This window comes from Mastigoproctus giganteus, chromosome 2 (assembly GCF_048544385.1).
Source record: "Mastigoproctus giganteus isolate SK-2022 chromosome 2, ASM4854438v1, whole genome shotgun sequence".
Lineage (NCBI taxonomy): Eukaryota > Metazoa > Arthropoda > Arachnida > Uropygi > Thelyphonidae > Mastigoproctus > Mastigoproctus giganteus.
The window spans coordinates 171,847,058-171,872,780 of NC_143576.1; the positions used below are offsets into that span (position 1 = coordinate 171,847,058).

The 25,723-nt window shown below is 38.9% G+C and overlaps 1 protein-coding gene across 1 annotated transcript in view; it reads right to left on the bottom strand.

Moving 5' to 3' along the window:
- The window catches only part of LOC150089752 (succinate dehydrogenase [ubiquinone] iron-sulfur subunit, mitochondrial-like), a 162,109-nt gene that overhangs the window by 31,210 nt on the left and 105,176 nt on the right, over window positions 1-25,723 (bottom strand). The window contains exon 7 of the mRNA XM_090368781.1: window positions 42-158. Within this exon, the coding sequence (XP_090224907.1) occupies window positions 42-158 (117 nt within the window). The remainder of the gene's footprint in view (window positions 1-41; window positions 159-25,723) is intronic.

Genomic DNA, 25,723 nt, shown 5'->3' on the forward strand with positions numbered 1-25,723 from the left:
AGAAAAATACATCTAAAAATACTAGTACATCATTATTTTACCAGTTTCTTTCTATCTTCAACACTCTGTAAATTTTGGCTTTTTCCAAATTCTCCTTCATCCCTCTTTTGAAGCCAAGGCTGGATAGATTTATACTGCTCATAAAAGTTGTTCATGTCCTGAAAGATAAAAAAGACCCATTAATGGATATATCAAAAAACAGAATATTTTACTTTACATATTATGATAGACTGGCAATAGTAGTATAACTGTTTTTTGCATGTTTTCTTCTGTATCTAAAATGTTTGGAGAAAGAATAACCCATAACTTCACAGCAGAAAATAAGACATACAGACATAACTTCCAAAATACAAGAAAAAATATATCGAACAAGTTAGTTAATGTGAACAGTGCATTTCATTTTAGGTGGGTTTGATTTTTTTCTTTCTTAAGTTAAGACTTTTTTAAAATTTTCTGTGATTAATAGAAGTGAAAAGTAAATATAGTTACTCCTTATCCATCAATTACTAAGATTATAACTTATAAAACACTTAATAAAACTCCATAGTTTTTCTAATCTTAGCCATTCAGTTTAATGTCAACTGTATAATATTTATTAGTCTCTCCCATATACTTTTAAGTCTCTTCACAATCAACACCACATTCATGAATGCATGCACAGACTGTCTACAGCTAGCAACACTGCATTTAATCTACGAATTTTTTTTTCATACACACTAAAATATACACACACTACATACAGTGAACCCCTGCTTTATGACTGATTCATTGTGTGATCAAATCATGTTACGATGGACTCTCCATAATAAAATACAGTTAACTATACAATATGTAGTAAACACCGGTCATTGTGATCACATTTGTGAATTGAATTTTAATTCTATTAAATGGTGATTCTAATATGCAAAAATAGGAGGAATATTATCCATAGGCTATGAAAGTAAAGATATAAAGCACAAATTTACACTTTATTACCTTACCAATTAACAAAATTAAATGATATGTGAAAACTGGAAGAATATTTTCCACAGGTACACAGCTTAATTAATATATACTGTATTATGTATATATTAAATGATATATAATTTTTTTTTTTTTGTTGTTGTTGTAAAATTTAAAACAGTAAAAAAAAAAAAAAAAAGCAATCAATAACAAAGAACACAGCATGCACAAATTGAAACTAACATGACACACACAAGTGAGATATGGAATAACAAGTTTATGAAGCTTCAAATATAGGAAAGAAGAGAAGATTCTGAAATTTTATTTATGTTTTTTATATGACTGAAGATTTCATGGAAGGGGATACACATTTCACCATAATAATGAAAAAAATCCACAGAATTCCAGCTATTGGTATTATCGCAAATGCAATAAGATTTGAGTTTACTACCCATTTATATAATAAATTGCACTAACAGAAAAGCCCAATAAACCAGAAACTGCAAATTGCTTTTGTTGTTTTATGGTAGTGACCTCCAGAAATATGCTTTAGAAAAATATTACAAAGGCATTCACAAAATTGATTGTTATAATCAAACATAAGATAACAAGGAAAGTATAGTGTGTTTTAATAATTTGAATTGGTTTTTTGAAATTTGATTCTGCAAAGCAGCTAATTCTACTAACCAGTGATCATGTTAACTGACGCCTACTTATTTCACTTAACGATGGGCTTACGATTGTCTCTGACCGGACCATGTAGTCCTTCCTCTGAGCCAACAGAAGTGTTTGTAAATGTGTAGCACACGTGTTTTGTTTTTCCTTCCTTTAGTTGATTTTTTGTTGTGCTTATTTGACATAAATTTACTGTATTGAATTCATGTTTATACAAAATTATGCAAACTGATAATATGGCCTCCTAAAAAGTGGAGTAAGAAGAAAATTTCAACTTCTGAGATCTCGAAACGAATTACCAAAAAACAATGTGTGGATTCACATTACAATATTTTCACGATACAGTGGTGTCTCTGGAACAGATTAATATCTGTAAAGCAGGGGTCCACTGTATTACACAATAATATATACATGCACACAGTACCTACACTATACGTACATACACACACACTATACGTACATACACACACACACTAATATATATATGAACACACTACGTACAATATATATATATACACACACACACACACACTACATGTACACTATATACAGTAGACTTTCAGAATAACGGCCTTCGGGGATTCAAGGTGCCGTTATTTTGATTTTTCCGTTATCTAGAAAGTTTTATTTCTAATATATTTAATGCAGAAATAATGAGGCTAAATAGAGAGATTAAGAATGCAATTTATTTTATTAACTTTATGCATATAAAATAATCCAATATTATATTCTGCCATTAATACACTCCTCCTCACACCCCATTCTATTTTCTTTATTATATCAAGTTTAGTCTGCACGGGTAGCACAATAGTACCATCACTGTCCTCCCCAAATCGGGTAGAAAAGGCCCAAGTTTGAATCCCATTGATGACACGAGCAACTTTTATGAGCTTTTTTCACTCCATGACTGAGTTAGTCGGTGTCAGGTGTAGATAGCAAGGTTCCCCCCCCCCCTGGAAAAACTGAGTTTTTCGTCCAGCAAAACAGGCAAATCAACCAGAGAACACACACAATTTACAGACAATACACATGGGTATATGAATTAACTTTCCAGGTGAGCCTAATTTAATAGTTTAGATTATATCAAGTTATGTCAATTATATCAATATAATAGTTTGGATTATATTAAGTTTTCCACTAATCTTTGTTATTCTTCTTTTCTTCTCTGTATGAGGTTAATTAACTTTAGGAGCCATAGAGAAGGGTTTTTAATTTAAAAGAAATGAAAAACAGCAGTATAAGCCATAATATCAGTACAGAATTCACTTTCAAAATGGTGAAAGTAAACAAACACAGTAATCAATTGCCTTGCCGTTTTATTTTTTTTGGCACTACACACCTGCACTGTATGTAAACATCCGATCTCAATGTGCCGTTATCTCGAATGTTCCATTATTTGGGGTGCCGTTATTTTGACAGTCTACTGTACACACACACAAATATACAGGGTGTTTCAGTTAAACGTTTCAGAACTTCTAAGAGGGGTAGGGTACATCCTGACAACTCGAAATCATATAGCAATGTGGGGTCGGAAATGCTTTCCTGAAGCGGTGTTGTACACAGAAGCACCATAAAGAAAAGAGACCGTAAGTGAGAAATCGTTTTAATAATACATGAAAAGAAGCAAAATGTACATGGATTAAAGTAAGTGTTCGAAGTTTCTTCCACGGGCTACAATGCACGCCTCACATCTCCGACGCATGGACATCCGAACATTCTGGAATACTCCAGGCGAATTTCGAATTTCTTCGGCAGCTACTGCGATTCTTGCAACTAGCTCCTCAGCATTGTCAACAGGGGTGTCATAAACTAGCGATTTCATATGACCCCAGAAATAAAAATCAAGACATGATAGGTCGGGTGACCGAGCAGGCCAACGCACGGGACCACTACGTCCGATCCACTGTTGACCAAATGTGACATCCAGGTAGTTACGAACATCTCCGCTATAATGGGCAGGGGCTCCATCGTGTTGGAACCACATTGTCTGTTGCGTCGATGCAGAAATCTGTTCATCTCTCAAAAGTTGTGGCAATACTTGCTGCAGAAAGATCAAGTAGATAGGTCCGGTTAGACGACACGGTAACAGGTAAGGTCCGATGAGGTGATCTCCCATAATACCGGCCCATACATTGACCGAAAATCGAATCTGTACTGCACGACGACTTCTGTGTACAATACCGCTTCAGGAAAGCATTTCCGACCCCACATTGCTATATGATTTCGAGTTGTCAGGATGTACCCTACCCCTCTTAGAAGTTCTGAAACGTTTAACTGAAACACCCTGTATATGTGCGCGCACACACACACACACCGATGAGCCAAAACATTATGACCACCTACCTAATATGATGTCCTCCACGTGCAGCCAAAACAGCTTGTACCTGGCAAGGCATGAATGCTACAAGATTTCTAAATTTGTCTAGTGGTATCTGGTACCAACACGTAACCAACAGATCCTTTAACTCCTGCAAGGTCTGTGGTTGAGACACCGCAGATCAGAGTTGCTGTTCCAACACAAACCACAGATGTTCAATGGGATTGATGTCTGAAGAATTTGGAGGCCAGGGAAATACCTGGAAGTCTTCCTCATGTTCCGCAAACCAGTCTCAAGCAATCCTGGCAGTGTGGCATGGTACGTTATCCTGCTGAAAGATGGCACCACCGGAGGGGGAAACCGTTGCCACGAAAGGGTGTACCTGGTCAGCAATGATGTTTAGGTAGGTGATAGACATCAAAGTGCCTGGCATTAAAAAAAAAAAAAAAAAAATACTTTCAAATTTGCTATCTCTGCCAGTAGTGTGTCAACCATTCTGAAAAACAGCATTTCTCAAACTGTTTGAGGAAACGGGACCCAGTTGGAAGTGTGCAAAATTATGCCTGTATGATTATTATATATAGATGAAGCCGTTATTAAGTGGGTGAAGTTGAGACAAGACCAAAACATGACGATATCAGGGCCATTAATAAAAGAAAAGGCTATTGAGTACGCATCTTTTCTGGGGCATAAAACATTCCAAGCCAGTTCTGGTTGCTGGAAAATTTAAAAAGAGGCATGGCTTACTCAAAAAAGTTTGGTGAAAGTGGACTTGTAATGGAAGAAGACGGTACCCATTGGAAAGAAACAATTTGAAAAAAATTATTGAGGACTACGAGCCCAAACACATATTTGCCATTGATGAAACAGGTCTATTTTTCAAATGTTTGCTGATGAATTATGCCTGTTGCAAATTATGCCTGCAATGGACCTGTGTAGGAGACAGACTTTTAAAGACACACTGACTTTTAAAGGTGATACATGCTAAGGTGATAAAATAGTAAGGAGTAAATTAGTCTTGGTTGGTGCAAATATGGCTGGTAATGAAAAACTGAAGCTTTTGGTAATAGAGTAAACAAAACTGATGTTTCAAAGGAGTAAAGGTGTTAGAGTTGGACTACAACTACAACAAAAAAGCTTAGATAATAAGTGAAATTTTCTAACGGTGGATTTTAAATTTCAATAGAAAGATGACTAAAGAAAACAGAAAAATCATGCTGATTGTCAACAACTGCCCTGCCCATCTTCACTCGGTAATTTTGAAACTTACAAGTGTAAAGCTTGCTTTCTTCCCTCCGAATACCTCGTCTAAACTGGGGCCAATGGACCAAGGCATAAGAATACAAAAATGTACTACCGAAGGAGCATACTGAGAATAGAAACCAGCCAGCCTATAGATTTTGTTATAGATTTGCAGATTTGCATATCAAAGTTGACAAAAGTGTGGAGTCAAGATGTGACGGAAACAACCATTACGAACTGTTTTGCAAATGCAGGTTTTGCTAAAACGCCAATTATCAGCGATGAGAGGGAACTACTACACTTGAACAATCTTGGGAAGAACTCCAAGTAAGAGGTTTGATAAGTGGAGAAATTGGTCTTGAAGAATTTTTAGGAGTTGATAATAATGTCATAGTGGCTGAATATCCAAGTGACTGCAACATTTTGGAGACTATTCAAAGAACTAGTGACAATATCAGCAATGAGTTGGATGTAAATGAAGGCAATATTAAACCTACCAAACATCAAATGTTGGCAGAACTTGAAACTTTGCGTTGAGGTCTTCAATGTGAAGAAAATGTGCCTGAAAATATATTTAAGTCATTTGTTATGTTATTGTTATTTGGTTTTTAGGAGCATTAGCAACTAAGGCCATATTGCTCTGGGATATGCAGTGGTCATTCCCTGACCTTTCAGCATCCTCCGTATTTGATGGTGATGGGCTCAAACCCCCGTCTAATCAAGAAGTGTGTGCTACGCACTGCTGCACCTTCCCACCTGGCTATGGAAGTGCCTTTAAGTCATTTAAGTGTTTATACAAATGCAAACATTTTTATGAACGATGGACAGTAAAATCCTGTGTACAACAAAAAATAACCAAATATTTTACGAAATAATTCTTAAAAGATGAACCCTGTCACCATTGGTTCGAAGAAGAATGGCCTGCACAGCTTTTCTTGAGACATTACAGCAAAAACATTAACTGTGAGACTGTCCCTTTCGTGTTCAAAAAACTCATGGAGATTTTCACTGCCCCATAAGTTGTGTCAACTTACTCATCCCATTATTTTGTTGCATGAAACACTAACACACACAGCCCGCTTTCTCCAGCACGGCGACCGTCCTGGAGAAAGCGGCCTGTGTGTTAGCATTTTGTTAGCATTTAGCTATATGTATCATTCTGGCAAAAATAGCACTGGCAGATGAGTGCCAATCTAAAAAAAGTTTATTGAATTGCTCTTTTAACTGGTATGTGTTTTGTGGTGTAGCTTGATGTAATTCTGAATAAAAAATTATCAAAATCAGAAACATCATTTACAGAATTGTCTGTTTTGGTTTTTAGGAGCATTAGCAACTAAGACCATATTGCTCCAGGAATATGCGGTGGTCATTCCCTTGACCTTTCTGCATCCTCCGTATTTGGTGGTGACGGGCTCAAACCACGGTCTAATCAAGAAGCATGTGCTACGCACTGCTGCTCCTTCCCACCTGGCTATGGAGGCGCCTTCATTTACAAACACCCTGTATATACTCACACTATATACACACAGTCAGTCCTCATAACACTGTAGTTGTGTTCCTGGAAACCCTCGTGCAATGCAAAATTGTGCATTATAAATAACAGGCCTTATGGAAAAATAAGTGTTAGGTGCCAACCATCTAAGGTTGAACACACATTTGCAACCAAAGCATTATCAAATGCAATAAATAATCATAATAAAATATCTAATGCTTTTGCTTTTACTGGAATCAAACTTGTTCCGGATCTCTTCTTTGTTTGATCTTCTATCCTTTTTTTTTTTTTACGAAAACCCCAAACGAGAGGTATTAGAACCTATAGTACTTAGTACCATGCTTGGGTTGGAGGTTGAGAAGATGAAAGAAGATATTTGTTGACATTATACTTGAACTTCTGTAAACTGTAATTTTCAGGAAATATGTATGAAGGAAGGTTGTTCCAGAAAACGACAGCTGAATGAATAAACGAGGAAGATGAAAAGTTAGTTCTATGAGTTTGAAGTTGGACAGTAAATGGATGTTGGCGGCACGTGTTTCGACTGTATTGAAAGAGAGAGCTGGAATTATAGAAGCCAATTCAGAAGAACAGTGCCGATTGAAGTATCTGTAGAAAAGGCATGCAGCAGAAACAGTACATCTATGAGACAGTGAGTGGAGAGAGAGAGAGAGAGAGAGAGAGAGAGAGAGAGACTGTTAAAGATGAGTCATTAATAAACCTAATTGCCCTCTTCGGAATGGAATCTAGAAGCCTGGGAGAGGTTTTGGGGGCACAACCCTAGATGTGGGAACAATATTCCATAGTAGGGCAGATTTGTGATTTGTACAGAGTGAACAGCTGTTTGGAAGAAAAGTAACGCCAAGAGCGAAACAGAAAACCAAGTTTTTTAGATGCAGAAGAAGCAATATTTGTAATGAGCTTGTGCCAAGAGAGATCAGAAGTCAGGATAATTCCAAAAAGTGATATATCATTTTGCCTAGAAATCGGAGTGTCACCAAAGATAAGCATAGGAACAGAAGAATCCTTTTTTCCAGATATAAGACAAGACAGTTTTAGAAGGATTGAAATCAACTAAGTTGTCTTTGCCCCACTGGAGAATTACCTGAAGATCGGCATTTAAGGAACTGGTAGCGGATATTTGAGAAGTTGAAGTTAATTCAGCAGGGCAAGGTTTCTCAAAATGGAAAGTGGAATGCAATGTCCTATCATAGGCAAAACTATGGATAGGATTTCCAGTCAATGGAAGAGGAAATGAGTGGGGGTAAGAACTGAACCTTTTGGGGGACACCAGCATTAGTCGAGAAGTTAGAGGACAGAGAGCCATCTACCATCACCCTCAGCGAGCAATCAGAGAGAAAACTGAATAACCAATTACAAAAAACAGTTGGCAAACCATAAGATGGAAGCTTGTTTAGAAGACTTTTATGCCAAACACAAATGAAAGCCTTTTAGATGTCAAAAGGAACTGCTTGTGTTTCACCAAACGTTTCCATTGAATTTGTCCATATAAATTGGTAACATAAGCCAGAATATCACTAGTGGATCAACATTGATGGAAACCATATTGGCAACTCTTAAACTACCTAGCTTTCTCGGTAGTTTAAGAATTGGTGGTTAATTGATTTCTCCATTACTTTAGAAAAAGTAGAAGTAACTGCAATGTAATGATAATTGGATGGGAGGGATTTGTCACCCTTTTTAGGAACTGGATGAATATGAGCAAATTTCCAAGCAGAAGGAAAAACACCTTTGGAATAAGAAAGTTAAAAAAGGCGGCAAAGAACAGGAGTAAGTTCAGGAGCACAGATTTTAAGAACAAGTGGAGAAATACCATCAGGACCTGGAGCTTTCTTAGCATGAAGATTCGTCAAAATCCTTCTGACATCCTTTTGATGGAAGACCACAGGAGGCATTGAATGGAGTGTTTTGGGAATGGTGGGAGGTGTTTTACCAAGATCATTAGTACACAAGTTGGAAGTAAAATGGGATACTAGCAGCTCAGCTTTATCCTTGGCTGAAATGAAAACAGAACCATCTGGTTTTAACTGAGGTGGCAGCAGAGATGGGCAAAAAAGTTGCAGCCGATAGCTTTGGCAAGAGACAAGAATGCTCGCCTACCATTAGAGCAAGAAGCAAGTTTTCTTAGCCTGTTCAAAATTTAGTTTGGACTGGTTAATAACTGCTTTACAATTGTCGCAAGCTTTGGTGTAGACAGAAAATGAAACTGAAGACTTGGAAACAAGCCAATTACGATATGCAACATTCTTCTCTAGAACGAGATTTAAAGTGGAGTGTGGAATAAAGGATTCCATTCCTACCAGAATAATTTCACTGACACGATCTGAACAAATGTTGATATCAGAAGTTTTGAAACAGTAATCTAACCAAGGAAAAAAAGAAAAGAAATCTTGCATGTCATCCCTTTTTATATTCTTGTAATGCCAAACAATATGAGGTTGGGAATAGCCATAAGATAAAGGCCCCATTGAAGAAGAGACAATCACCAAGTTGTGATCTGAGGTGCCTAAAGGACCACTCACTTCAACCATTTACTTACAAGGGTTGTTTGTGAGAAAAACATCAAGCGTGTTGGCTCTATGATTAGGATTGTCAGGTATTCTTGTAGGTAAATGAAAAATCTGTGCAAGGTCATTAGTAATTGCAAAAGCCTCAGCATCTTGACCAGCTGGGTCGGTGTGACTAGAAAACGGAAGCCAGCTGGAGTTCTGAACATTAAAATCACCATGGAAAATTACCTCACTGTTAGGAAAGTTTTACTCTTTCCTAACAGTGAGAAAGTAAAGTTGCAAAGAGAGGAAGTCAAAAAGCTCCAAGTAATTAGTGGAGTTGGGAGAATGGTAGAGACAACAGATGAATTTGACACAATGAGGTAGAGAGATTTTAAGCCAGAGAAGATCGAAGAGAGGAGATTCCAAATTACCAAGTCTCTGACAGGGAATATCAGAACGGACATATGCACACGTACCAGCTTTGAGGCATAAGGAATCATACAGCAAATAATTTGGGCAACTGAGATGAGCAGTAGTTGAATCAACCGATAACTGAGATTCTGTCAGAAAAAGTACATGGGGTTTGGCAGACTGCAAGTGGAAATGGATATCATTGAGATTAGAATTGAAATTTTTGGATATGGCATACACACGGTAAGAATATACCCAGGTCCTTGACATAATGTGTCCTCGACAATGCCCCCCCACATACACACTACTTGAGCTCCCTCCAGTCACTATCTGGCAGAGTAAAGTAGCAAGATTATACACTAGCTGATCCAGAAGCCTCCTAAAGAGTTACCAATAGGTTTGGTCCGGTGTACTAGCTAGCAGCCAGACTGCGAACACTGTTCTAGTGCTGTACACTCGAAATGTAAGAAAGATTGGATCTCACCATGATGTTCATCATAACCTCAAAAGTCATCAGTCATACTGCATGATGGAAGAGATGGGGAAGGGTTGACCGGAACTTAACTCTGGAGACTAAACATGGGGTTCCACCACTTCAAGCTTCCAATAAACAAAGTGGTGGTATTGCACTGGTTGATTAGAGTCATCTACCAACTAATATTGCCTAGTAACACAGAGGGGCGGCATTCTTAAATGTGGTGTGGGTACCACACCTCAATCTCTGCTTATGTTGGTTCACACCTGGGTGGTAACCCACAGTGTGCTTGTGCAGGGAGGCTATACCCAGGATTACTAACAGTCCCAACCTTGTGAAGGGGCAAGCCGAGGATTTGGCTGTCACAGACCGTCCGGACTTCACCGAAATTGGGTCCACTTGACTTAAATGTCACCCGAACATCAGTTCCACAGCGTTTTAGACTCCCAGGTAGCGAGTACAGCTTGTCTGGCATATCTGATGGCTGTGACAACCTCAAAGACCAAACGACTTCTGTTATCCAAACAGATAACAGAAGTTCCATCTCTTCCAATTCTTTGTGTCTTGATCTAATGTCTTTTGTTACACTTTGAGTTGTTCCTGCTATAAGAGTTGCTTTTATTTTGTCTGCATTCTTTCTAATTGTTCTCAGTGGTTAAGTTATGTTATTTCTTAACTTAACCTTACAGGTTAAGTTAGGAAATAATGTTTCTTAACTTCATCTGTAACGCCGAAACATCAATCAATATATCGTTCTCGTCTTCTACTGCCACTACCAATAACAGTCTGTTTATCGAGAATGCAGGGTGAAATCACGGTAGTGGTAAACTAGTCTGTCCAGTCAAGTTTCCCGTAGTTCTTTTCTGAGGTAAAGAAAGCGTTGTTGGCTTTCTTTACCTCAGCCGCTTTTCTTTTTCTCTTTGAACCTGCAGTATCTTCACCAGCATGCTTCCTTTTCACACCGTTTTCATGCATTTTACCCATTTTCGGGGAATAAAGCACAGGAGGCATGTTTAATACACATAAACCAGTACTCAGTTTTCTGCCTGTTAGAGTGTGTGTGTGTGTGTGTGTGTGTGTGTGTGTGTGTGTGTGTGTGTGTGTGTGTGTGTGTGTGTGTGTGTGTGTGTGTGATATTAAAAAAAGTTACATGATAGTTATTACAATAATATAACTATAAACAAAATTACAATTCATAACGCAAATTATATATATATAATTTTATTCTTTATATAGAGGTACTAAATATACATCAATTATAGATCACCACAAAATTAAAAGGATACTGTACACATTTTTATAATGAAATAAATATATAAATTTTAAAAAAAAAAAGTTTAAGTAATTTGAATCCAAATTACGTGGCACCCTGGTTTAAAACCACTGCTATGTATATTCACACACACACACTATATATATATATTCAAAGCTTTTTATAGCAATCCACCATAGGGATGACAAAAATGGTTATACAAAAAGGACATTATATCAAGGCTCATAAAATTGGCAAAAAACTAAAGAAAACATTTAATGGAATTGGAACATTTAATATAATCATAATAATATAGTCTAATGTACTTTAGAATATGTACTACAATATTAAACAAGAAAATGAAGAATGTACATTTTGGATCAATTGTACAATGTAGTAAGATAAATTTGTAATATTACATATGTACAATATCTGTGTGTGTGCAAGCGTGAGCAGGCTTGTTTGTTTGTTATTTGGTTTTTAGGAGCATTAGCAACTAAGGCCATATTGCTCCGGGATATGCGGTGGTCATTCCCTGACCTTTCCGCATCCTCCGTATTTGGTGGTGACGGGCTCGAACCCCGGTCTAATCAAGAAACATGTGCTATGCACTGCTGCTCCTTCCAACCTGGCTACGGAGTCGCCGCGTGAGCAGGCACATGCACATTGAGTGATCGCCGAATTATGACTACCTACCTAATAGGCCTCTGTAGCCGAGTGGTCATGAGCGGGAGTGCAGTAGCACACGCTCTTTGAGTAGACTAGGGTTCAAGCCCCTGAATGCTAAATACGGTCGATCTGCCAACCCGCATTGGACCAGCGTGGCAGATTATGGTCCATTTCCCTCAGCATGAATTGTTGAGGAGGATTCCATCCTGCAGTGGGTTGATAATTTCTGCAGTTTACCTTTTTTTTTTTTTACCTAATACTGTGTTGGGCCACCATTCGCCCCAAAAACAGCCACTATTTGCCTAGGCATTGGCTCCACTAGATGTCTACAGACATTTGGTTGGTTATTTGGTTTTTAGGAGCATTAGCAACTAAGGCCATATTGCTCCGGAAATATGCAATGGTCATTCCCTGACCTTTCCGCATCCTCCGTATTTGGTGGTGACGGGCTCGAACCCCGGTCTAATCAAGAAGTGTGTGCTACACACTGCTGCTCCTTCCCACCTGGCTACGGAGGCGCCTCTACAGACATTTGTAGGAATGTGCACCCATGCTGCCTACAAGGCTTTCCACAGTGTTGGAATAGAAGACAGCTGCTTGTCCATACACTTCTCCTGATGAAAAACATTCCACAGGTGGTCAATTGGATTCAGCTCAGGAAAATTTACAAGGCCAATCAAAATAGATGATATACTCATCATGTTTCTTGAATTCAGTGAATTTCAAGGAAGTGCACCTTCACTCGTGCTTACTATGGGCCCGATGACACAGCACACTGTCTTGAAAGTGAGAGCAGAGTGGAGGAGAAATTGTTCAAGTTAAACATAAGAAAGGTGCCTGGAGTGGATGGGATCTATCCAGTTATGTTAAAGGAAGCAGCAAAGGAAGTAGCAAACCCTCAGCCATAATTATGAGGGGGTCTCCGTAGCCAGGTGGGAAGGAGCATCAGTGCGTAGCACACGCTTCTTGATTAGACCGGGGTTCGAGCCCGTCACCACCAAATATGGAGGATGCGGAAAGGTCAGAGAATGACCACCGCATATCCCGGAGCATTATGGCCTTAGTTGCTAATGCTCCTAAAAACCAAATAACAAAACAACAACAACATAATTATGAGAGCATCGTTGGACTCAGGGGAGGTCCTCACAGACTGGAGATGTGCAAATGCTTCCCAATTCACAAAGGGGTATCATAAGGTGACATGAGTAATTGCAACCTCTTAGTTAACTTCTTTTTGGGGAAGATAATGGAGTCACTAGTTAAACAAGCACTGCAGGATCATCTAGACAAGACTGCAGTTATAGTTCAGACACAGCATGGGTTTGTTAAGGAGAAGTCTTGTCTGACCAACTGATTGGATACTATGATGTGGTCAAAAACAAACTAGATGCAAAAAATAATTTTGATATCACATACTTGGATTTCACAAAAGTTTTTGACACTGTTGCACATGGCAGACTACTGTACAAACTGGAGCAGTATGGCATTAAGGGAGAGTTGCTGTTTTGGATAAAGGGATGATTAAGTGCAATAAGCCAAAGAATGGTTATCAATTGCACTGTTCTTCATGGTCTAATGTTATTAGTGGAGTTCCCACAGTGTTCAGTGTTGGCCTATTGATGTTTTCTATATTTATCAATGATATTGATGAAGTAATAACAGGTTTAATGTCCAAGTTTGCAGATGATACTGTAATGACAGTACACTACTGCAACAGGATCTATAAAAGTTAGGCAAATGGCCTGAGAGGTGGCAACTGAAGTTTAACATTGACAAATGAAAAGTACGCATACACAGTAACACCAGAGTAATGTACCAACTGTGCAGTACTACACTCAGGGTAGTGGAGAATGAAAAAGACCTGGAGATAATTGTACAGTCAGATATAAAGTTTTCTGAGCAGTGCAGACAAGCTGCCAGAGCAGTTCATTGGGTGTTGTCAATGATATATACAGGAATTCTGATAGCAGAGATAAGGTGATTATCAAAAAAGGAATGGTAGAAAATGCCTTCAAAGTTTAGAAGCTCCATTAACCAACCAAGTCACCATTCCTATTATCTATTTCAATCAAATCAGTTACTGACTCACAAGGGACCATAGGAGAAATCACTCTCAGAAACATGCTTGTGATGATTGTCGCATTCCTCCAAACTCGGTTCCAATTGATTGTGAAAACTTTCTACAAAAACAGTTTTTTTTTTTTTTTTGGACAAAACATCAGAAGTTTGGAAAACAAACTTATTGAATTTGAATGACTGTTTCTTGCTCATATCCATGACTTTGTTTAACTGAAGTTTGCCTTAATGAAGTTCTTGAGGTTGTCGCAGACATTCTCTCAGATATGCCAGACAAGGTGTACTTGCTACCTGGGAGTCTAAAACGCTGATGGAATTGATATTCAGGTGACATTCAAGTCAACTGGACCCAATTTCGGCGACGTCTGGTCGGTCTGTGACAGCCAAATCCTCTGCTTGCACCTTCACAATGGTGGGACGGTTAGTAATCCTGAGTATAACCCCCATGCACAAGAACACTGTGGGTGAACACCCAGGTGTGAACCAACATAAGCAGGGGTTGAGGTGTGGTGCCCCTCTGTGTTACTAGGCAATATTAGTTGGTAGATGACTCTCATCAACTGGTGCAATACCACCACTTTGCTTATTGGAGGCTTGAAGTGGTGAAACCCCATGTTTGGTCTACAGAGCTAAGTTCTGGTCAACCCTTCCCCACTCTTGCATCATGCAGTACGACTGATGTCTTTTGAGGTTATGATGGGCATCATGGGGAGATCCAAACTTCCTTACATTTCAAGGGTACAGCTGAAAAACAGTGTCTGCAGGCCACTAGTTAATACACCAGACCGAACTTATTGGTATCTCTTTAGGAGGCTTCCGGATCTCCTAGTGTATAATCTTGCTACCTCTACTCTGCTAGATAGTGACTAGAGGGAGTCCGAGTAATGTGTATGCGGGAGGCATTGTCGAGGCCACATTATGTCAAGGATCTGGGTATATTCTTACCATGTGTATGATACCTGTTGTTGTTTAGGAGCATTAGCAACTAAGGCCATATTGCTCCGGGGATATGCGGTGGTCATTCCCTGACCTTTACGCATCCTCCGTATTTGGTGGTCACTGGCTCGAACCCCGATCTAATCAAGAAGCGTGTGCTATGCACTGCTGCTTCTGCGCAACTGGCTACGGAGGTGCCTGTGTATGACACATCCAAAATTTCATTACTTCATACAGAATGATCCCCAACTTTTCTTACTATTAAATACACAATGAATTGTCAAAATAATGGAGTTAGTTTATCTGTGAAAAGATCTAAACCTCAAAACACTACCTAGTCCATTTCACATATATACGTCGTCTCAGTTCTAATCTCAATGATGTCCATTTTCACTTGCAGTCTGCCAAACCCCATGTACTTTTTCTGACAGAATCTCAGTTATTGGTTGATTCAACCACTACTCATCTCAGTTGCCCAAATTATTCACTGTACGATTCCTTTTGTCTCAAAAGTGGTACTTGTGCATATGTCCGTTCCAATATTCCCTGTCAGAGACTTGGTAATTTGGAATCTACTCTTTGTGATCTTCTCTGGCTTAAAATCTCTCTCTACCTAATTCTGTCAAATTCATCTATTTCCTCTACCATTTTCCCAACTCCACTAATCACTTGGAGCTCTTTGACTTCCTCTCTTTGCAACTTGACTTTCTCCAGTCCAAGTTTCCTAACAGTGAGGTAATTTTCCTTGGTGATTTTAATGTTCACAACTCCAGGTAGTTTCCATTCTCAAGTCATACAGATGAAGCTGGCCGAGATGCTGAGGCTTTTGCAATTACTAATGATCTCGCACAGATTGTTCATTTACCTACCAGAATACAGAATTCCGGACAATCCTAACCATACAGCCAACGCACTTGATGTTTTTCTCATAAACAACTCTTCTAAGTACACAGTCGAAGTGAGTGGTCCTGTAGGCACCTCAGATCACAACTTGGTGATCGTCTCTTCTCCAATGGAGCCTTTATCTCATTGCTATTCCCAACCACATATTGTTTGGCATTACAAGAACGCAAAATGGGATGAACTGCAAGATTTCGTTTCTTCCTTTCCTTGGTCAGATTACTGTTTCAAAACTTCTGATGTCAATGTTTGCTCAGATCGTGTCAGTGAAATTATTCTTGTAGGAATGGAATCCTTTATTCCATTTTAAAATCCTGTCCTTTATCTAAACCTTGGTTTTCAAATAAATGTGCTAGGGCTGTTCAAGAGAAGAATGGTGCATATCATAATTGGCTTGTTTCCAATTCTTCAGTTTCATTTTCTGCCAACACCACAGCTTGGAACAATTGTAAAGCAGTTATTAATCAGTATAATCTAGATTTTGAACAGGCTAAGAGTAGAAAACTTGCTTCTTGCCCTAATGGCAGCCGAGCATTCTTGCCAAAGCTACTGGCTGCAACTTTTGCCCATCTCTGCTCCCCACCTCTGTGAAACCTAGTTAGTTCAATTGTCACTTCAGCCAAGGATAAAGCTGACCTGCTAGCATCCCATTTTTCTTCCAACTCATGTATTAATGATCTTGGTAAAACACCTCCCACCATTCCCAACACACTCCATTCAATGCCTCCTGTGGTCTTCATTCAAAAGGATGTCGGAAGGATTTTGACGAATCCTGATGCTAAGAAAGGTACAGGTCTTGATGGTATTTCTCCACTTGTTCTCAAAACCTGTGCTCCTGAACTTATTTCTGTTCTTTGCCGTCTTTTTTCACTTTCTTATTCCAAAGGTGTTTTTCCTTCTGCTTGGAAATTTGCTCATGTCCGTCCAGTTCCTAAACAGGGTGACAAATCCCTCCAATCCAATTATTGTCCCATTGCAATTATTTCTACTCTTTCTAAAGTAATGGAGAAATCAATTAACCGTCAACTCTTAAGCTACCTAGAAACCTTCTGTCCGATCAATGATCGCCAGTATGGATTGCGTCAATGTCGATTCACTGGTGATATTCTGGCTTATGTTATCCATTTATGGACAAATTCAATGGAAAAGTTTGGTGAAACAAGCAGTTGCTCTTGACATCTCAAAGGCTTTGGATCGTGTCTGGCATAAAGGTCTTCTGAACAAGCTTCCATCTTATGGTTTGCCAACTGTTTTTTGTAATTGGTTATCCAGTTTTTTCTCGGACTGCTCACTGAGGGTGATGGTAGATGGCCTCTGTCTTCTAACTTCTCCACTAATGCTGGTGTCCCCCAAGGTTCAGTTCTTTCCCCCACTCTTGTACTCTTGTATATTAATGACCTTCTTCCATTGACCGGAAATCGTATCCATAGTTTTGCCAATGACAGTACATTGCATTCCACTTTCCGGTTTGAGAAACCTTACCCTGCTCAATCAGCTTCAACTTCTTAAATATCTGCTACCAATTCCTTAAATGCCTATCTCCTGGTAATTCTCTAGTGGGGCAAAGACAACTTAGTTGATTTCAAACCTTCTAAAACTGTCTTTTCTTATATCTGGCAAAAAGGATTCTTCTGCTCCTATGCTTATCTTTGGTGACACTCCGATTTATAGGCAAAATGATATATCTCTTTTGTGGATTACCCTGACTTCTAATCTCTCTTGGCACAAGCACATTACAAATATTGCTTCCTCTGCTTCTAAAAACTTGGTTTTCTTTTTTGCTCTCAGCATTACTTTTCTTACAAACAGCTGTTCACTCTGTACAAATCGCAAATCTGCCCTACCATGGAATATTGTTCCCACATCTGGGGTGCCCCCAAAACCTTTCTCAGGCTTCTAGATTCCATTCAGAAGAGGGCAGGTAGGTTAATTAATTTATATACACTTAACTTATTTATACATTATTATTTTTAAATTGTGGTATTACTTGGGAGTGTCTGGTTTGTAGTGAACCCAACCAACCCACTAGTTATAATTAAAATTAGTCCTGGTATGGATAGCCTTACATATAAAAATATATAAGATACATATAAAAGCAACTAAATTAATGAAATTTTAAAGAAAGTTGGAGAAATTGGCAAATGTTAGTGAAAATTAATGACAATTAATGTTCCTCCTCATGGTCATACCTCTGCTACTCCTCAGGGGCTTTGAGCAGACATATAGTCATACTGGAGGAATGTATTATACATACTCATTTCTGTAATCTCTGTACCAGTTTTGCAGGTTAAATACTTGGTAGATAATTTGGAATTATAAGAGTAATCTTATTGAATATATGTACTAAATTTTATATAAGTACTAAATTTTAAGTAAACAGGGTGGTTTTCGTATATTACAGCAAACTGTGATAGGAGATTCAAAGCCCTACAGGTATGTAACATATTGAAATATCATAGTATCTCACCTCCATGTCCTGTGGTGGTCAGTCTGAAAATGTTCAGTTTCCCGCCAAATATTAATCCTTTTGTGTAGCAAAAAAATCGGTGAATTTTCTGTGTTATGGTTGTGTGCTGGCTATGCATGTATGGACATGTTTTACATAATTTACTGTTACCTAATAAACCTGATATTAATATAATAATATACCTGATAACATGTAAAGAATGCGGCATCCAGTATATAGGACAAACCAGTACTGTACTACACATAAGATTAAATCTGCACCGATCTCAAATAAAGAAATACGGGGAAAATCCACCAAAAGACAGAAATACAGATGCAGACAAATACACCAATGAAATAGAGCTAAGACTACCAAAAACACAACTTTACTAATATCACCATAGCCATACTAGCCATCATGGAAAACACCAACAAAAGGGAACTACTAGGAGATCTTTTCATTCTTCAATACAAATCCTTCTACCCTTACAGGTTGAATAATTGGATCAATGGTAGGAACTTCACCTATTCCTGTTATAAACAATGCACATATGCAATTTTTCAATTAATAAAAAACATACAAAGTAACGGTTTGAGAAAATATAAAATAAAACAAGATTATAATAGCTATAATAGGACAAGACCCCAAGACATTAACAATTTCGAAATACTCCTCACGGAATGGGATACGAAGCATACATAATACCCTGTTTGCACTAAAACAGAGTAAGCTAAAAGCCCTAAACAGGATATACCATAAGATTTCTATCAAAAATATACATCTTAAACACACATTAGAAGATATCATTAAATTCAGAATAGGATTAGTATACACTGAAAATACAAAAATGAGTATTGCACAATAAAATTTCTGAATTTTTTTTTTTTTTTTTTTTTTTTTTTTTATGAGAACCCCAAACACGAGAGGTATTATAACCTATAGTACTTAGTACCGTGCTTGGGTTGGAGGTTGAGAAGACGAAAGAAGATATTTGTTGATATTGGACTTGAACTTCTGTAGATTGTAATTTTCAGGAAATACGTATGAAGGAAGGTTGTTCCAGAAAACGGCAGTTGAATGAATAAATGAGGAAGATGAAAAGTTGGTTCTGTGGGTTTGAAGTTGGACAGTAAATGGATGTTGGCTGGTGGCGGCACGTGTTCGGACTGTTTTGAAAGAGAGAGCGGGAATTATAGAAGCCAATTCAGAAGAACAGTGCCCATGGAAGTATCTGTAGAAGAGGCATGCAGCAGAAACAGTGCGTCTATGAGAAAGCAAGTGGAGAGACTCTGTTAGAGATGAATCATTAATTAACCTAACTGCCCTCTTCTGAATGGAATCAAGAAGCCTGAGAGAGGTTTTGGGGGCACCACCCCAGATGTGGGAACAATATTCCATGGCAGGGCGGATTTGCGATTTATACAGAGTGAGCAGCTGTTTGGAAGAAAAGTAACGCCGAGAGCGAAAGAGAAAACCAAGTTTTTTAGATGCAGAGGAAGCAATATTTGTAATGTGCTTGTGCCAAAAGAGATTAGAAGTCAGGGTAACCCCCAAAAGAGATATATCATTTTGCCTAGAAATTGGAGTGTCACTAAAGATAAGCATAGGAGCAGAAGAATCCTTTTTGCGAGATATAAGACAAGATTGAGTTTTAGAAGGGTTGAAATCAACTAAGTTGTCTTTGCCCCACTGGAGAATTACCTGAAGATCGGCATTTAAGGAATTGGCAGCAGATTTTCGAAAACTTGAAGCTGATTGAGCTGGACAAGGTTTCTCAAAATGGAAAGTTGAATGCAATGTGCTATCATCGGCAAAACTATGGATAGGATTTCCAGTCAATGGAAGAAGGTCATTGATATACAAGAGGAAAAGAGTGGGGGAAAGAACTGAACCTTGGGGGACACCGGCATTAGTGGAGAAGTTAGAAGACAGAGAGCCATCTACCATCACCTTCAGTGAGCGATCAGAGAGAAAACTGGATAACCAATTACTAAAAACAGTTGGCAAACCATAAGATGGAAGCTTGTTTAGAAGACCTTTATGCCAAACACGATCAAAAGCCTTTGAGATGTCAAGAGCAACTACTTGTGTTTCACCGAACCTTTCCATTGAATTAGTCCATAAATGGGTAACATAAGCCAGAATATCACCAGTGGATCGACACTGACGGAATCCATACTGGCGATCGTTGATCAGACGGAAGGTTTCTAGGTAGTTTAAGAGTTGGCGGTTAATTGATTTCTCCATTACTTTAGAAAGAGTAGAAGTAATTGCAATGGGACGATAATTGGATGGGAGGGATTTGTCACCCTTTTTAGGAACTGGCTGGATATGAGCAAATTTCCAAGCAGAAGGAAAAACACCTTTGGAATAAGAAAGTGAAAAAAGGCGGCAAAGAATAGGAGTAAGTTCAGGAGCACAGGTTTTGAGAACAAGTGGAGAAACACCATCAGGACCTGGAGCTTTCTTAGCATCAAGATTCATCAAAATCCTTCTGATATCCTTTTGACGGAAGACCACAGGAGGCATTGAATGGAGCGTGTTAGGAATGGTGGGAGGTGTTTTACCAAGATCATTAATACATGAGCTCAAAGAAAAATGGGATGCTAGCAGGTCAGCTTTATCCTTGGCTGAAGTGACAACTGAACCATCTGGTTTGGACAGAGGTGGGAGCAGAGATGGGCAAAAGTTGTGGCCAATAGCTTTGGTAAGAGACCAGAATGCTCGGCTGCCATTAGGGCAAGAAGCAAGTTTTCTACTCTTAGCCTGTTCAAACTCTAGTTTGGATTGATTAATAACTGCTTTACAATTGTTGCGAGCTTTGGTGTAGGCAGAAAATGAAACTGAAGAATTAGAAACAAGCCAATTACGATATGCAACGTTCTTCTCTTGGACAGCCTTAGCACATTTATTGGAAAACCAAGGTTTAGATAAAGGACGAGATTTTAAAGTGGAGTGTGGGATAAAGGATTCCATTCCTGCAAGAATAATTTCACTGACACGATCTGAGCAAACGTTGACATCAGAAGTTTGGAAACAGTAATCAGACCAAGGAAAAGAAGAAAATAAGTCTCGCAGGTCATCCCATTTTGCATTCTTGTAATGCCAAACAATACGAGGTTGGGAATAGCCATGAGATAAAGGTTCCATTGGAGAAGAGGCAATCACCAAGTTGTGATCTGAAGTGCCTAAAGGACCTCTCACTTCAACCTTGTACTTAGAAGGGTTGTTTGTGAGAAAAAGATCAAGCGTATTGGCTGTATGATTAGGATTGTCCGGTATTCTTGTAGGTAAATGAACAATCTGTGCTAGGTCATTAGTAATTGCAAAAGCCTCAGCATCTCGACCTGCTGGGTCGGTGTGACTAGAAAACGGAAGCCAGCTGGAGTTGTGAACGTTAAAATCACCAAGGAAAATTACCTCACTGTTAGGAAAGTTGGACTGGAGAAAGTCAAGTTGCAAAGAGAGGAAGTCAAAGAGCTCCAAGTGATTAGTGGAGTTGGGAGAACGGTAGAGACAACAGATGAATTTTACACAATGAGGAAGAGAGATTTTAAGCCAGAGAAGATCAAAGAGAGGAGATTCCAAATTGCCAAGTCTCTGACAGGGAATATCAGAACGGACATATGCACAAGTACCACCTTTGAGGCGAAAGGAATCATACAGCAAATAATTTGGACATCTGAGATGAGCAGTAGTTGAATCAACTGATAACTGAGATTCAGTCAGAAAAAGTACATGGGGTTTGGAAGACTGCAAGTGGAAATGGACATCGTTGAGATTAGAATTGAGACCACGTATATTTGTGAAATGAATTAGGAAGTCCTTGGGAGGTTTAGATCTTTTCGCAGATAAGCTTGCTCTATTATTTTGACAATTCATGGTGTATTCAATAGTAAGAAAAAGTGGGTGGGACATGCTGTATGATGTAATGAAATTTTTGGATATGGCGTACATGTGGTAAGAATATACCCAGATCCTTGACATAACGTGGCCTCGACAATGCTCCCCGCATACACACTACTCGGACTCCCTCCAGTCACTATCTGGCAGAGTAGAGGTAGCAAGATTATACACTAGCTGATCCGGAAGCTTCCTAGAGAGTTACCAATAGGTTCAGTCCGGTGTACTAACTAGCGGCCGGCCTGCGAACACTGTTTTAGAGCTGTACCCTCGAAATGTAAGGAATATTGGATCTAGCCATGACATTCATCATAACCTCAAAAATCATCAATCATACTGCATGATGGAAGAGATAGGGAAGGGTTGGCCGGAATTGGGTCTATGACTACATTAATCTCAGAAATATCATGCATAAAACTAAAACTTTTCTTTGAATAAATAATATCAATATAGAAATCAGGCATAGATATGACAGACTCATCAACCGGTGCAATACCACCTCTTGCTTATTGGAGGCTTGAAGTGGTGGAACCCATGTTTAGTCTTTAGAGCTAAGTTCCGGTCAACCCTTCCTCATCTCTTCCATCATGCAGTATGATTGATGACTTTTGAGGTTATGATGAACATCGTGGTGAGATCCATTATTCCTTACGTTTCAAGGGTACAGCTCTAAAACGGTGTTCGCAGGACGGCCACTAGTTAGTACACTGGACCAAACCTATTGGTAACTCTCTAGGAGGCTTCCAGATCAGCTAGTGTATAATCTTGCTACCTCTACTCTGCCAGATAGTGACTGGAGGGAGTCCGAGTAGTGTGCCTACTGGGGGCATTGTCAAGGCCACATTATGTCAAGGATCTTATTATGTCATTATGTCAAGGATCTTATATTCTTACCATGTGTATGCCATATCCAAAAATTTCATTACTTCATACAGCATGTCCCACCCACTTTTTCTTACTATTGAATACAATATGAATTGCCAAACTAATTGAGCAAGCTTATCTGCGAAAAGATCTAAACCTCCCAAACACTTCCTAATTCATTTCACAAATATACGTGGTCTCAATTCTAATCTCAACGATGTCCATTTCCACTTGCAGTCTGCCAAACCCCAAGTACTTTTTCTGACAGAATCTCAGTTATCGGTTGATTCAACTACTGCTCATCTCAGTTGCCCAAATTATTTGCTGTATGATTCCTTTTGCCTCAAAGCTGGTACGTGTGCATATATCCATTCTGATATTCCCTGTCAGAGACTTGGTAATTTGGAATCTCCTCTCTTCGATCTTCTCTGGCTTAAAATCTCTCTACCTCATTGTGTCAAATTCATCTGTTGTCTCTACCGTTCTCCCAACTCCACTAATCACTTGGAGTTCTTTGACTTCCTCTCTTTGCAACTTGACTTTCTCCAGTAAAACTTTCCTAACAGTGAGGTAATTTTCCATGGTGATTTTAATGTTCAGAACTCCAGCTGGCTTCCGTTTTCTAGTCACACCGACCCAGCTGGTCAAGATGCTGAGGCTTTTGCAATTACTAATGACCTTGCACAGATTTTTCATTTACCTATAAGAATACCAGACAATCCTAATCATAGAGCCAATACGCTTGATGTTTTTCTCACAAACAACCCTTGTAAGTAAATGGTTGAAGTGAGTGGTCCTTTAGGCACCTCAGATCACAACTTGGTGATTGTCTCTTCTCCAATGGGGCCTTTATCTTATGGCTATTCCCAACCTCATATTGTTTGTCATTACAAGAATATAAAAAGGGATGACATGCAAGATTTCTTTTCTTCTTTTCCTTGATTAGATTACTGTTTCAAAACTTCTGATATCACGTTTGTTCAGATCGTGTCAGTGAAATTATTCTGGTAGGAATGGAATCCTTTATTCCACACTCCACTTTAAATCTCGTTCTAGAGAAGAATGTTGCATATCGTAATTGGCTTGTTTCCAAGTCTTCAGTTTCATTTTCTGCCTACTCCAAAGCCTGCGACAATTGTAAAGCAGTTATTAACCAGTCCGAACTAGATTTTGAACAGGCTAAGATAACTTGCTTCTTGCTCTAATGGTAGGCGAGCATTCTTGTCTCTTGCAAAAGCTACTGGCCGCAACTTTTTTTGCCATCTCTGCTTCCACCTCTGTCAAAACCAGATGGTTCTGTTTTCACTTCAGCCAATTATAAAGCTGAGCTGCTAGTATTCCCAACATCGTGTTGTTTGGCACTTCGAGACTTCACGGAAAACCTTGGTCAGATTACTGTTTCAAAACTTCTGATGTCAACCTTTGCTCAGATTGTGTCAGTGAAATTATTCTTGCAGGAATGGAATCCTTTATCCCACACTCCTCTTTAACATCTCGTCCTTTATCTAAACCTTGGTTTTCCAATAAATATGCTAAGGCTGTTCAAGAGAAGAAGGTTGCATATCGTAATTGGCTTGTTTCTAATTCTTCAGCTTCATTTTCTGCCTACACCAAAGCTTGCAACAATTGTAAAGCAGTTATTAATCAATCCAAACTAGAGTTTGAACAGGCTAATAGTAGAAAACTTGCTTCTTGCCCTAATGGTAGTCGAGCATTCTGGTCTCTTGCCAAAGCTATTGGCCGAAACTTTTGCCCACCTCTGTCAAAACCAGTTCTGTTGTCACTTCAGCCAAGGATAAAGCTGACCTGCTAGCATCCCATTTTTCTTCCAACTCATGTATCTTGGTAAAACACCTCCCTTGATTCCCAACACGCTCCGCCTGTTTTCACTTTCTTATTCCAAAGGTGTTTTTCCTTCTGCTTGGAAATTTGCTCATATCCAGCCAGTTCCTAAAAAGGGTAACAAATCCCTCCCATCCAATTATCGTCCAATTGCAATTACTTCTACTCTTTCTAAAGTAATGGAGAAATCCATTAACTGCCAACTCTTAAACTACCTAGAATCCTTTCCACCTGATCAACGATCGCCAGTATGGATTCCGTCAGTGTTGATCCACTGGTGATATTCTGGCTTATGTTACCCATTTATGGACTAATTCAATGGAAAGGTTCAGTGAAACACAAGTAGTTGCTCTTGATATCTCAAAGGCTTTCAATCGTATTTGGCGTAAAGATCTTCTAAACAAACTTTCATCTTATGGTTTGCCATCTGTTTTTTGCAATTGGTTATCCAGTTTTCTCTCTGATTGCTCACTGAGGGTGATGGTAGATGGCTCTCTGTCTTCTAACTTCTCCACTAATGCCGGTGTCCCCCAAGGTTCAGTTCCTTCCTCCACTCTTTTCCTCTTGTATATTAATGACCTTCTTCCATTGACTGAAATCCTATCCATAGTTTTGCCGATGATAGCACATTGCATTCCACTTTCCATTTTGAGAAACCTTGTCCTGCTCAATCACCTTCAACCTCTCGAAAATCTGCTACCAATTCCCTAAATGTGGATCTTCAGGTAATTCTCCAGTGGAGCAGACACAACTTAGTTGATTTCAAAC